At 33.2% G+C, this 14,263-nt stretch overlaps 1 protein-coding gene across 1 annotated transcript; it reads left to right on the top strand.

Annotated features, from left to right (window-relative positions):
* Positions 1 to 7,655: 7,655 nt before the first annotated feature.
* Positions 7,656 to 11,654, top strand: LOC123915511 (E3 ubiquitin-protein ligase ORTHRUS 2-like). The gene is made up of 8 exons (XM_045966663.1): positions 7,656 to 8,312; positions 8,528 to 9,192; positions 9,290 to 9,389; positions 9,514 to 9,575; positions 9,683 to 9,785; positions 10,014 to 10,164; positions 10,314 to 10,531; positions 11,151 to 11,654. Exons 1-8 carry the CDS (start codon positions 7,875 to 7,877, stop codon positions 11,454 to 11,456), a joined length of 2,043 nt encoding a protein of 680 aa, XP_045822619.1. The 5' UTR covers positions 7,656 to 7,874; the 3' UTR covers positions 11,457 to 11,654.
* The last annotated feature ends 2,609 nt before the right edge of the window (positions 11,655 to 14,263 follow it).

The raw sequence follows: 14,263 nt of genomic DNA, 5'->3' as shown, positions 1-14,263 counted from the left end.
TTGATCTGCTAAAAAATAAGGGACTGGACAGGACAAATCCTACTGTATTGTGTTTGATTTTAAAATTGTTCCTGGTACTGGACAAACTAGGGGCCAAGGGACAGGACAAAACTTGAAATTCTTGTCCCCCACAGAACCGTGGGACAACTTTTTGTCCTCAGCACAAGTTGTCTAAAATATCAAAATAACCTTTTGTCCACCAAACATCGTACAACACAAAGTTTGTTCAATACCTTAAACGTTTGTCTTGTGTTGTTCTATCTTGTATTGTCCTGTACTGTTCTGTCCAGTATTTATATTTTGCAGATCAAACGGACCCTAAGTGGACAGAACTCGACGCCGAGAAAATTCGTTGCTCATGTTTGTGCTACATAAGTTAAGTTTCTCTTCACAACCATTTTTTTCTGTACGCATGAGTTAGAGATTGAAACCTAACTATTTACTTAAAAGACATAAAACTCTTACCAATTAAATAAATTTATTTTTGAAAAATTGTACGTATGTGTGTTGAATAAGAGAAATGCTAACGAGTGTTTACAAGGTACTCTTAAATAATTTCAAATAGTACATTGTAAGCTTACCTCAATTGTCAGGGACATGACATCACATTTTATATGGAGAGGTCGGAGTTCGAACTTGAGACATTCCACTAATCTAAAACAAATTCAAATAGTAAATTCTTATTAAAAAAATAATATGTGAAATGTTAATAATTAAAATAATATTATTGTAAAAAAAATACTTAAAATAATATATAATTTTTTAAATAAATAACAATTCACTTAAATGAAATTATACTTATTTGGAGCACCTGTTAATAAAATCTTTAAATAAATATCTCCTGTTTGCTTGTGATTGGACCGTCCGTCCCAAAAGTGCGACATTGAATAAGGCTGTAGTGAATAATTGTTCCGTGTGACGTATGAGGAACTTACACGTACGTAAGCAAGGGCACTCTGTTTTTCATTGCAAGAAGGACATGTGGCACCTGTATTATTTTTAAGGACCCACACGTTTGGTAAAATTTGATGTAGGAATTAGTAGTTGAATTTAATGACAAATATTTTTCTATGCTTTGTTTATCAAGTTAAAAGAAGTACGAGAAAAGATAGCGAAATTTTGATACCATTTGACCGTGACAATTGCAATGCAAGGTGTGTGCATTGTGATGGAAATTTTAATCCATAGCGTAACCAAAACATAAACAACACGTAAGAGATTTGTTTGAGAGAAGAGTGAGATCAAACGGCCCAAATTGAAGATAGATAGATGGTGATACACGGCACGAACTAAAGAAAAAGAGGTAGTACACTTATAAACACACAAGGAGAAATTATTGGACATGTGAGTTGCTCAATTTTCTTGTCGACACGAATGTACATTGCCTTTATAGTTCTTTACTATTAAGAAAATAAATGTAATTACAGCAATAAGAAATAACAGTCGGTGTTAAATTATATACACTACAATAAAGTAATGTATTTGATCTTATCTTACATGCATCAAATATTCAGTTGCCCAACAAGAACATCACTAGTTTAGCAATCCATGAAGGGGTTTGTACTTGTAGATACTCTGATGCTTAAGTCAGTTCAAATAATAGAGGCACAAGTTAGAAAAGTGGTAAAGAAATACGTGACCATCTGATGTGGAGGGTTTATATAGAGCCCCAGCGCTGGGCCAAAAGTCTTTATTATAGGCCGAATTTATTCACCCATAATGAATGACTGACAGGATTTCTACGTGAATGTAGGGATGAGCTGCTCATGCTCATCATATTGGGTCAAATCGTTCCGCTATTTGTGGGTATCAGATAGGTTTGAAAGGCCGTGTGTCCTCGACTAAGGAGCATGTGGTTTGTGTGCCTGTTTGCCCCAAGCGAGTTAAGTACTGCTCCATTGGGTCGTCCCAAACATTCTAGCAGATTGGGCCGTGCTCAACATTGGATCAGTCTTAGGCTCAATTCAAAACAATATTCATCAATAATAATATACAAAATAATAAAAAAAAGGCTTAAATATGCTATTAGTCCTTGTAATTACATCATATTTTGGTTTCAGTCCCCGCAATTTTATTTGTTTGATTTAAGTCCTTGCACTTTAGAAAAAAATTGGTTTTGATCCCTGCTGTGAGTCAAACGTTAAAAAAAAAAGACAAAACTAACATATTGCCACGTGACACAATTATTGCACGCCACGTGGCACAACAAAAGTAATATTGTCAAATTTAATTTATTGAAATAAAACAATCATTTTTTATTTGATTTATTGATAAATATTAGAAACTTCGCCGTCTTCACGCGTACAACATAAATTGCCCATAAAATAAAAATTTTCAATATTAAAATTTGATTTATTTTACAATTCTTTGTAAATGTTGTGCTTTTAAAATGTAATTTTTTTCATTAGAGTTAAATATATTTTTAGTCCCTACATGTTGTCCTATAGTTAAGAATAGTCCCTACATTTTTTAGTGGTGAAAAAAAATCCTACATTTTTCTCTGTTATCAAAATTGGTCTCTGTCATTAAATTTTTTAACATAATGCTTATGTGACGTAGGTAGCCAATAACGTGATGACACGTATCTTCTTCCAACGCACCAATTTGATAACGGAAAAAAATATAGGATTTTTTTTCACCATAAAAAAAAGTAGGGATTATTCTTAACTATAAGGCAAAATGTAGGAACTAAAAACATATTTAATCATTGATATGCACCGACGGTGTAAAAGAATTTTACACCGACGGTGTCAAGAAAGTGGGATGAAATGGGGTGATGTGGCGGAAAATATGGTTTGTATTGGTTGAAAATCGTCAGTGCATATCAATTAAATCCTTTTAAATTTGATCCCCTAAAGGCTGAATAAACTGTCAAATACCCCCTGAAATTTAAAAATTCGTCAAATACCCCTCTGAAATTTGAAAATAGGCAAATACTCCCCTGAAATTTTAAAAAGTCAATCAAATTACCCCCTGGCACTACCAGTCAGAGTCCACGTCAGGGGGCAATTTGATTGACTTTTTAAAATTTTAGGAGGATATTTGCCTATTTTCAAATTTCGGGGATATTTAACGAATTTTTAAATTTCAGGGGGTATTTGACAGTTTATTCCCTAAAGGCTAAAAGTAAATCCTGACTCGGTCCCTACTTGGAACTACATCACCACAACCATGTATACTTCTTCTTCATCAATGCTTTCTATCACCACCCACTTTATCAGTTTCATTCTTTCTTTACCATCATCACCTAGATAACCCATAATTTTCTAACCATTATCTTCACAAAACTATATTGTTTCGGCTTCATCGTTTGATATTTCTCTCTAGTTGCAGACTTGCAGTAGAGTCTTTCAATTTCAGTTCAAGTTGGGGTTCAATTTAGTTTTCAATCTCAATTTGCATCTTGATAAAAAGGGGTTATTTTTTCTTTTCAAACCTATACCATATACTAAGTAAAAAAAGAAAAGAAAAAAAAAAGCTATACCATGTGGTTCAATATTGTAGTGCCATGTGGCATTCTGTTAGTTTTGTTTTTCTTTTAACGTTTTCAGTCACGGCAGGGACCAAAAGCAATAATGCTACAAAGTGTAGGGACTCAAATCAAACAAAAAAAATTGCAGGGACTTAAACCAAAAAGTGATGTAACTGCAGGGATCAATAACATATTTAAGCCTAAAAAAAAATTATATAGTCTTCGGTCACTATTATAAACAAAAGATTCATAGTAACAAGTGTCCTAGAAATACTAATAATACATTCAATGTAAAAATATTATCTTGAAATTATAAAACTCTTATTTTCTTTTCTTTTCTTTTTTCTTTCTTAACGAGGGCTCCAACAAATATTCTAAAAGTATTTTTTAGATTTACCGAATGAAAATTAAAATTTTACTGGTAATAGTGATTAGATGGAACACCTTAACTACTACCCTTGTCTATAGGACAGGTTGACAGTATATGCTTTAATTTAGGTTGGATTCTAAATTTCTAGGCTTAATTAGTATTTTGGTCCCTTAAAAATATTTTTGGTTTCATACAGGTCCCTTAAAGAAAAAAAGTTCTGTTTTGGTCCCTTAAAGACATCTATGTTAGCCAAATTGGTCCATTCCGTTAATTTTATAAAAAAAACGTTAACTTTTGCACATGTGGCAATTGGAAGAGATCCTCTACTTTTTTCAGGAACTGCATCCTACCTTTCCATTGTTTTGACCCGTCAGATTAATCCAATCACACATATTATGACATGTGTCTCACCTTCTTTTAATTAAAAATAAAACAAAAAAAGCTTTCTTGCCTCATCTATGTTGTTGTTGTTGAAAGCTTGGTTGCAACCCTTTTTTTCTTCTTCTCGAGATTCAGTTAACAAAGAAAGCTTGATGGCAGGCTCCGTATGTGTTGTTGTTGAAAACATGCAATGATTTGTACCCAAAAAATGAAACATGAAACAATTTATTTATGCTTCAAAAGATAACACTAAATTGATTTGGAACTCTAAAATCTTTACACTCTTTCTTTCCTAACAATTTGCAGAGGATTGATTTTATAACTGTGTTAGATCTGGGTTTTAGATCTTCAATTTTAAACCAAAAAATAAAGAAAATGGTGGTGGTGAGGGTGGATTTAAAGAGGGAGGTGTTGTTGGAAGAAGAAATGGAAAGAAAGGCATGGAGGAAGAAGAAAGAGGGAGGTGTTGTGGGAAGAAGAATGAGGCTTTGAGAGTAACAAGAAAAAATTGTGATTTTATAGGTTTTGAAGAAAAAAATCTGGGTTTCTGAAGAAGATGAAGAAGGAGAAGGGAAGATGAAGAAAAGTAAAATAAATCAAATGTTGGTGGTTCATTATTAGTTATCATAGGTTTACAAGATCTAATGGTATAGATTTTAAGTAAAAGATTCAATGGTTATAATTAAAAAATTTAATGAGGTCTATGGTGGACCATTTACATTGTTGTTCCACCATATACATTTGGGGTTAACATTTAACAGAAATGACCTTTTTAGCTAATAGAGATGTTTTTAAAGGATCAAAGTGAAACTTTTTTTCTTTAAGGGACTAATGTAAAACCAAAAATATCTTTAAGGGACCAAAACACTAATTAAGCCAAATTTCTAATAGCAGTGTAGCTGACTAAATGCTGATAATGTAAAGAGAAAGTGTTTGTTGTCGTTTTACTTGTTGGGCCGGACAATTCAAAAGAAAAACAGGATAATATTTTTTATTTATGTAAAGGTCACTTAAAAAAAAATCAAATATACCAAGAGTTTTGTATGGGGATAAAAACTGAGAAAAAAGTTACGCACTTATAGTGTAAAATTATTTTACACCGTCAATCAATCACAATCATATTTTTCGTCACGTCATCTCACCCACATTTTTGATATGACATGAAAGATTAAATCATTCTAATTGATTGTCCGTGTAAAATTAAATTACACTGACAACATGTGTTCATTAAACTTATAAAAAATAAACAAATACAGATCTTGGATTCATAAGGTTCTAGGGTTGAGTTTCACTAGTGCTCTTAAGGGAGGCAAACATATCTTATAGAGAGATAAATATAATTATTTTGTAAGTGCTCTAAAAAAAATTCAAATATAAACTCCCAAATCTTAGTATGCTACATACACTTGCTCTAACATTTTTCCTTTAAATATTCACTTTTTATTATGCAAAATTCACGTATTTTCCACTATTTTAGAATGGTCTCACATAAAAGTTAGAACGATAAATTTACACAAATTTTGTTCAATAAGAGAGTATGAGTTATTTAGTTTGCTGAAAAATAAGGGTTGCACAATACAATTTTAAGTAATTGTATTTGATGTGAAAATTGTTCGTTGTTCTGGTAAAAACAAAGGGGATTGTATTATTGATTAAATGGTGTGATTACACTTGGATCAATCCCAACAACCCTGGGAGTTTTATAAGTCAGATGAAGATGATAACATGGGGGTTTGTATTATTCAAGATTGATAACTGATACAAGTATGATCAGAGAAAAAATTGATTCTCTTTACAAGAATGAAGAAATTGTGTAGAATGAATCAACTGTCCATGTAGAATCAGTGAAAAAAAATTATCCCCTTCTTCTCTTGAAACAGACCTTATTTATAGGCAAAAAATACCCCTCTTGTTGCTTGATAACCGCCTTGCTTGGAGAGGAATTCATGGGTAGTGGACGGTTTCTTTTCCTTCTTCTCCAAGTTTCTTCCTTCTTCTCCAAGTTTCTTCCTTCTTCTCCAAGTCATGGTGGATCATGCTTATCATGTGTTTTTCATGGTTGTTTTCACGCTTCTCCTTTAGATGCTCCCATTGGGCTTTTTCATATTGGGCCTTAACAAATCACACCCTGGTCCATGGCCCGGTACATTCGTGATTAGAAAATAAAGAGATAACTTTTTGTTCCAAGCACAAGGTACACAAAATATTAAAATAAATAAGATATTGAACTCAAATGGTTAATCTATTCCTTTTAAAAACAAATCGTTTAAAAGAATTTAAATTCGATTCCAGCTAAAAATAATTATTGACCAAACAAATACTAAAAAAGTAGTGATATATCATTCGTGGCGCCCTACATTTGGCCTTGTTTTCTCAACTTCACAGCATTTTTTGGTAACTCTGATTGTTCTTTATGATTTTTAGACTAAAAAAATAGTGAAATATCATACTTAAATTAAAGTTTTTAGGTTTTTCCGTTGTTGTACTTTTATGGGTGTTGGTCATTCCACTTAATTTAAAATATGTCACATCACCATTTTTTTTTTAGTCCAAAAGTCTAGAGAATGGACCAAATCTCCGTGATTTAAAAACAAGAGGATCAATTATGTGAATAAATAAATACACGGGGCAATAAATTAATGAAGTCTTTATATTATCATCGTGTATAAATTAATGTAACGGTAAAAAGATAATTTAAGTTAATATTTAAAAAATTATTTATAATGTAAACATTCAAATCGTTTCTCATAATAAAAAGTATATTATTAATAATATTATTAATAATATTTTGCCGATAAAAAAATAATAATAAAAGGTATATTGATTGGTATGCAGATTGTGATGATAATAGTCAATGTTTGAGAGCTCTTGGAATATATGATTACTCAAATCAAAGATACAAAACCCTTACGGCCTTACTTGTGAGCGTATCAAACATCTTCATCTTCATAACCTAATGTTCATGAGAAGTGGTTGGTATTGGCTATTGGGTGATCTAAACATAGTTCTCAACAATGATGAGAAATCGGATGGTTATACTATACCATTGCTAAATCGAGTGGTAATTTGTACTATATTCTTAATGAATGTGGTCTTATAGATCTGGGCAACCATGGGGACATATTTACCTGGGATAATAATCAAGCTGATAATATTGGAGCTATTCTCTACCGATATAGTATTTTAGGAACTAATTTATCTTCTTTTTTTTTTGTTTTTTTTTTTATAATGGAACTAACGGAGTATTTGTTACGCGCCCGTTCATGAACATGTATGTGCAAGTAAATCGGTGTAATGTTGAAATTCGCCAAGTAATAAATAATTTTCAATTACAAAAAATTAAAAATAAGTAAAATAATAAATTCCAGAACGTTTTTTTTTTTTTTTTTTTTTGATAAGCATAAATTCCAGAACGTTGAAAAAGAAGAAGAAAGGATGATATGCACCTATAGGAAAAAAGAGCGAAAAAGAGTAATAATTCAAAAAGCCGCAATTCCCTCTCGCCTGAATTAAAAAAAAAAAACCCTATAAAATGGTCCAAATATCCTTTCATTACACATCATCATTTTCTATCTCTCAACTCATAACCAAAAAAACCAAGAGAAAAAAATAAAAAATAATAAACCAAAATTACCAAACCCAAAATCCGAAATGGCAGAACTTCCCTGTGATCCAGATGGTATTTGCATGGTTTGCAAGCAGAAACCTCTGGAAACTGAAACCCTTGTTTGTAGAACATGCGTTACTCCATGGCATGTTCCATGTCTCCCTATTGTTCCAACTACAATTCTTGATTGGGAATGTTCCGATTGTTCCCAACCACTTGACAATATCAATCATGTTTCCGATTTACCTGCTCCGCCTATCGCCGGAGATCTCGTTTCCTCCATTCGCGCCATCGAGAATGATACTTCGCTTACCGATGAACAAAAAGCGAAGAAACGGCAACAACTCGTTGGTGGATCTTCTAAATCAACCGCTGAAACTACCAACAGACGCAGTAATAATAATAATAATGATTTGCATGATCTCTTCGATGATACCGTTAACTGTTCCTTTTGCATGCAATTGCCTCAGAGACCCGTCACCGTTAGTTTCTTTCTTTGCTTACTTTCCATTCATTTGTCATTTTCAGTTACTTACATTGTTTTCTAACATCCAATTCACTGAACGATTCCATCTTAACTTCAACACATTAAGTGTTTTATTATTATAATAATAATAATTATTATTAAAATTTGTAATTACTTTTTGTGAATGTGAATTTCAAGTTGAAATTGTTGTTGTTGTTGTTGTTGTTTCAGACACCTTGTGGCCACAATTTTTGTCTAAAGTGTTTTGAAAAATGGATTAAGCAAGGAAAACGAACTTGCGCGAAATGTAGGGCTGCAATTCCAGCCAAGATGGCAAGTAATCCACGAATTAACTCACAGTTGGCGACCGGGATTCGAATGGCAAAGCTAGCAAGATCGGAGGGTGTTGATGGAAGTAGTGCTCCGAAAGTTTATCACACTGTTGACAATGATTTGCGTCCTGACACTGCTTTCACCACCGAGAGAGCAAAGAAAACTGGAAAGGCTAATGCCTGTAGCGGGAAAATCTTTGTGACGATTCCAACAGATCATTTTGGACCGATTTCTGCTGAGAATGATCCAACAAGGAACCGTGGGGTTCTTGTTGGTGATACATGGGAGGATAGGATGGAATGTAGGCAATGGGGTGCTCATTTTCCCCATGTTGCCGGGATTGCTGGTCAGAGTACCTATGGTGCTCAGTCTGTTGCCCTTTCTGGAGGTTATGTTGATGATGAGGATCACGGCGAGTGGTTCCTTTACACCGGAAGTGGTGGAAGGGATCTTAGCGGCAACAAGAGGACCAACAAAAATCAGTCATTTGACCAACAGTTTGAGAACACGAATGAGGCTTTGAGACTCAGTTGTCGAAAAGGTTATCCCGTTCGTGTTGTTAGGTCCGTTTGTATTGATTGATTCCTTATTTGTTTTGTTTCAAATTTCAATGTGATGTTTGTCATGAATTTTGTTCATGGATTTGATTATTTGGCTCAGGTCCCACAAGGAGAAACGTTCCTCTTATGCACCCGAAGCAGGAGTTAGATACGATGGGGTTTATAGAATTGAAAAATGCTGGCGCAAAATTGGAATACAAGTAAGTATCATTCTTGTTTGTACTAACCAACCGCTGCATTGGTTCAACTAAGTACATTGAGTTAGACCTAACGGATTATCAATTGTTCAAACTTTATTATTGATGGGGAATCTTTCTGTGATAGGGTCATAAGGTTTGCAGGTATTTGTTTGTGAGGTGTGACAATGAGGCAGCTCCATGGACAAGGTTAGTTTTAGTTCCTCGATTGTATTTTTCCTTTGTGTGTGTGCTTGTACTAGTATACAAGTGGAAGTATATAACTTGTTCACTGAATTCATTTTGTTGATTTACAGTGATTTATCCGGAGACCGTCCCCGGCCACTGCCTATAATTGAGGAGTTTAAGAATGCAATTGATGTTACTGAAAGAAAGGGCGATCCATCATGGGATTTTGATGTAAGTGGTGTTGTCTACTAATTTGCCTTTCTTAGATTTCTTGATGTGTTTCTTTCACTTTTGTTTATCCAATTTCTTCATTGTTTTCTAGACATTATTTTTGTACTTTGTAAGATATGATAATCACAACAATAATATTGAAGTTTAGAATTATATTTTGGGAAAATTATTTGTACTTTGTATGGATTTTGTAAGGTCTCTCACTATGTGCATTTGTCTAACTTTCAGGAGGAAAAGGGCTGCTGGTTGTGGAAGAAGCCTCCACCACTAAGTAAGAAGCCGGTTAACATCGTGGATCCTAAAGATGGAAGTAAAATAAAAGTTGTTAGGCCTAAGGAAAAAAAGGTGTCCTTAAAAATCAAGGATAGGCTATTGAAAGGTATATATGATCCTTGGTGATAACAATTGACCCCATTTCCTCTATTTAAGGTCATTGTTATTTGAAGCGGTTGTTGTTATAAACACAATACATAGTAGTGGACTTGTTAATTTAATGCAGTGTTGCTTCTGTGTTCATTGTTTTTACAGAGTTTGGTTGCAATATATGTCACAAGGTGCTGGCTTCCCCTCTTACTACACCTTGTGCTCACAACTTCTGCAAAGCCTGCTTGGAGGGTGCCTTTGCTGGCAAAAGTTATATCAGGAATAGAGCAACCTCAAACGGACGCTCTTTGCGGACAAAGAAGAACATTATGAAATGCCCTACTTGTTCAACTGACATAGCAGATTATCTTCAGAATCCCCAGGTACTACCGTACATTTTTTTAAAATAGATGTTCATGAAAAGAACTGCCTGATTTCACTTTGAGTGAGTGTTATTTATTAGCCATTTCATTAGCTTTTGGATTGCATTTTGCTTATTTGTAATGTGATCAATTATTATGTTGTTATCAGGACTTATATTTGCTCCAATGAAATAAGGAATGGATTATTATCCTCCAAATTTGAACCCTTATTGAATTGCTCTAAAATTTTATTCCCAATTTACTATGTAATGACTAGTATTCCTAATTTATCATGAAATTGTTAAAACCTTTTTGAAAATATGAAATTCAGTATGGAATATAGTGTTTACTATGATGTCTTTAGGCACTTAATATTGCCTGTGTCTATGTATTTGATAATGTTTGAATTTTTGTTGCAAATCACTAGGTATTCTTAATATTATTCAGTGTCTATGCATTTGATTATGGTTGAAGTTTTGTTGCAAATCACTAGGTACTCTTAATAGTGTAGTAATTTTGACAGTGTCTTCTGCATTTGATAATGTTTGAAGTTTTGTTGCAAATATTTTGTGAAATAAACTAACATTGTTTTGCTCTACATAAAAAAGGTCTTATTTTGCTTATGTTTGTTTTTCAACAGGTTAACAGGGAAATGATGGGTGTCATAGAATCACTCGCTGAACAGATGGAGGAGAGTTCTGAAGAATCAAGTGCTAAAAGTTTAGAATCAGGTGATAAAAGCGATGAAAATCTCAGGTCGGACGAGGAGACAGAGGTTCCAAAGCCCTGTGATTCAACTGAAATAGTCTTGGAGGAAATTAATGAGAGTGATCTGAATCCTCTTCCACAGAAGCGGAGGAAAGGTGCTGATGGTAAGGCTGTGGTGAACGCGGATGAACATATTGATGGGGCAGAAGTTGAAATCAAAGCAATGACTTTCAACTAGGGGTGGGTGATGGATAGGATCGTGCTGTTATATTTTGTACAGTATTTGCATTAGACAGCACGAGTTAATAATAGGGTTAGTATTGCTGATAGAAAGTGATATTTTTTGTTGCTTAACTTAAAAGACAAGACATTTTATGACTTTGTTAAATATGAGAACATTGAAAAGGAATGAATATGAATCTATTTTATATTTTCATATCTTAGTGCTGCATATGTTTCCATTTGTTATTGTTAATGTTTATTTATAGTATCACCTATCTATAGGTAATCATATCTAAGTGCTGCATATTTTCTTTACACTATTATTAAATGTTTCTTTAGGTTATATAGGAGGTTTAGGCTTTATTAAAAACTAAATCGATAACATATTTAATTTTTCACTAACAGACAGATGACACTTATTATTTGAGAAGGATTTGGATCCTCTACTATTCTCTCTCATGGTCATTTCATGTGTCTATCTCTCTAATCTTTTTTCTCTCTCATTATCATCTTTTTTAATTTTTTATTTTTTATTTCTCTCTTCTCCCACTCATAAAACCATAGTCAGACGGGAGGAGATCCAAATCCATTTGAGAATTGAACTTGTAATTAGAGAAAAGTTGCATTTAGTTAGGAGTGATCTTTCTTTACTTTGGAGTAGAATAGATGAACTAAGCCTAAACAGCTCAAGGAATAAATAATTTAAACGGGAATGCCTCGTCGGTAGCTAGAAGACACTAGGAAAAGGCAGGAATGCACTACTGAATTTACTAGCAATATCATCAACCACTTGAATTTACTAGCAATATCATCAACCACTTGCTAACAATCAAGTTCTATTGACATCTTCGTTAAATTCATGTTGCCAATCCAAACTGTCATTTCTTTTAGATTGAATGCTTCCGCTTCTTGAGATTGTGGTAGACTGTGAAACCATGATGTTTTAGCAGCAACAAACTCTCCTTTGTCGCCTCTAAAACACATTCCAACACCACAGTTAGCCGAAACACACATTGGCCCTGCTGGTGCGTGCGGACTTGCTCCCACTGCAGTAGGGAATCACATGCGATCCAGATTGATATAGCAAGCCCCAATTTAGTATTGTTCCATAATTTCTCATTCCTTCTCTTCCAAATACACCACAATGTCATAAGAAACATATGTAAATGTGGCAACAACTCAAGGAATTGGAGAAAAAATGCAATAAAATCATCCACTTTTTTTTTTTTCCTTTTATGTTTCACACCAGAAGGTTATTTTCTTCCACCGCTTGTCAATTGCTGCATAGAAGTGTTCAAAACCAACGGTTTTCGCCGCAAATTTGGTTCAGATCTAGGGTTGTGGTTTTGATATAGTTGTTCCGTGTGTGTAATTTGTTTGTCACAATGAGAATATGGTGCAGGTGATATGTCCGATATTTGTTGCATCGTGACGATGAGTGTTGAGTTACACAGACTTATTGTTAATACCAAACATGTCTGATACTTGTTAGCATCTGATATTTTGAGTAAACAACCACTTTTGTCCTTGAAAGTGACACTCGTTGTCATAATAGATTAATAGTCCCTGAATCAACAAAATAAAAGTCTCTGATTTAAACTTTGGTTAGTCAAAACCGTCCCTAACATTACCTCTTGACCATTTTCCGTTTGACTTTGATGATGTGTCCTAAAATTTAACATGTTGAACCAATATATGGCATTTCTTATTGCCAATTTGGTTATCCATGTCGGCAACGATCACAATCATCTTCCCAATTTTCTTCAAGTTGAAAACAACCTAATTATCATTTCCCAATTTTCTTCAAGTTGAAAACAACCTGACTATCATTTCCCCATTGCTGAGCTTTGATTAAAACTATAATATGGTGAGATCTAAACCTTCATGACAAGATCCATCTAAACCTGAAGTTGGAATCAACAGCATGCTTGATAAATTTATGAAAATGAAAGAAAGGTAGGTGTTGAACCTACTGAGATGCTTGATAAATTTATCGGTTTTTAGATGAATTTCAAAAAAAATTATTGTATTTGTTTTTATTTAAATTTTTTTGATTTTCAGTGTCAATTTGATCCTTGACTTGGTGGCAGGGAAATTTGAATTAAAAATTGCCACATATTGGTCCAACGTGTCAAGAGATAACGTCAAGGACGATTCTGACTAACGAAAGTTCGAATCAGGGACTTTTAAGTGTTTTTTGTTGATTCAGAGACTACTATGACAGTGAGTGACACTTTCAAGGACGAAAGTGACTGTTTACTCCTAATATTTCATTCGTTCTTCTTCTTCTCCATCTTCTGTTTTTAATATTATTACCTTTTTTTCTTTTTTTCTTTTTTGTTAAAATTGATTCATTGATTTTATTTGTTTATATTGATTCGTTGATTTTTTTAAGAAATTATTGATTGATTCATTATATTTTTAGAAGAAATTTGTATCAAATTTATTGAATCATTAAATCTTAAAAATCCATAAAGTATTCTGAAATCTCAAAAGTATATGTTTAAAAATATCACAAATTCTTGTGTTAAGAATCTTCAAATTCTTGTGTTAAAAGTCTTGATTATAAAAAGTTTTTCAAAAAAGTCTTTTCAAATCTCACAAAATTAATATAATCTCACAAATTTTTTTAAAATCTTCAAGATTTTTTTTTGCCAAAATAGTATTTCGAAATCAATCTAATACACCCGCTTAGCCTTCCACATTGTTACAACTTACAATCAAAAAATGTCACTCCATTCTTAAAAATAGGCATAGACAAAATAGAGTATATTCTATCAATCAAGTCTACCACCCTAGTATCTTCCATCATATTGTGTCAAG

Source organism: Trifolium pratense, linkage group LG3 (genome assembly GCF_020283565.1).
Source record: "Trifolium pratense cultivar HEN17-A07 linkage group LG3, ARS_RC_1.1, whole genome shotgun sequence".
In the NCBI taxonomy this organism is placed as follows: Eukaryota; Viridiplantae; Streptophyta; class Magnoliopsida; order Fabales; family Fabaceae; genus Trifolium; species Trifolium pratense.
This window is presented reverse-complemented; position numbering and strand designations above follow the sequence as displayed.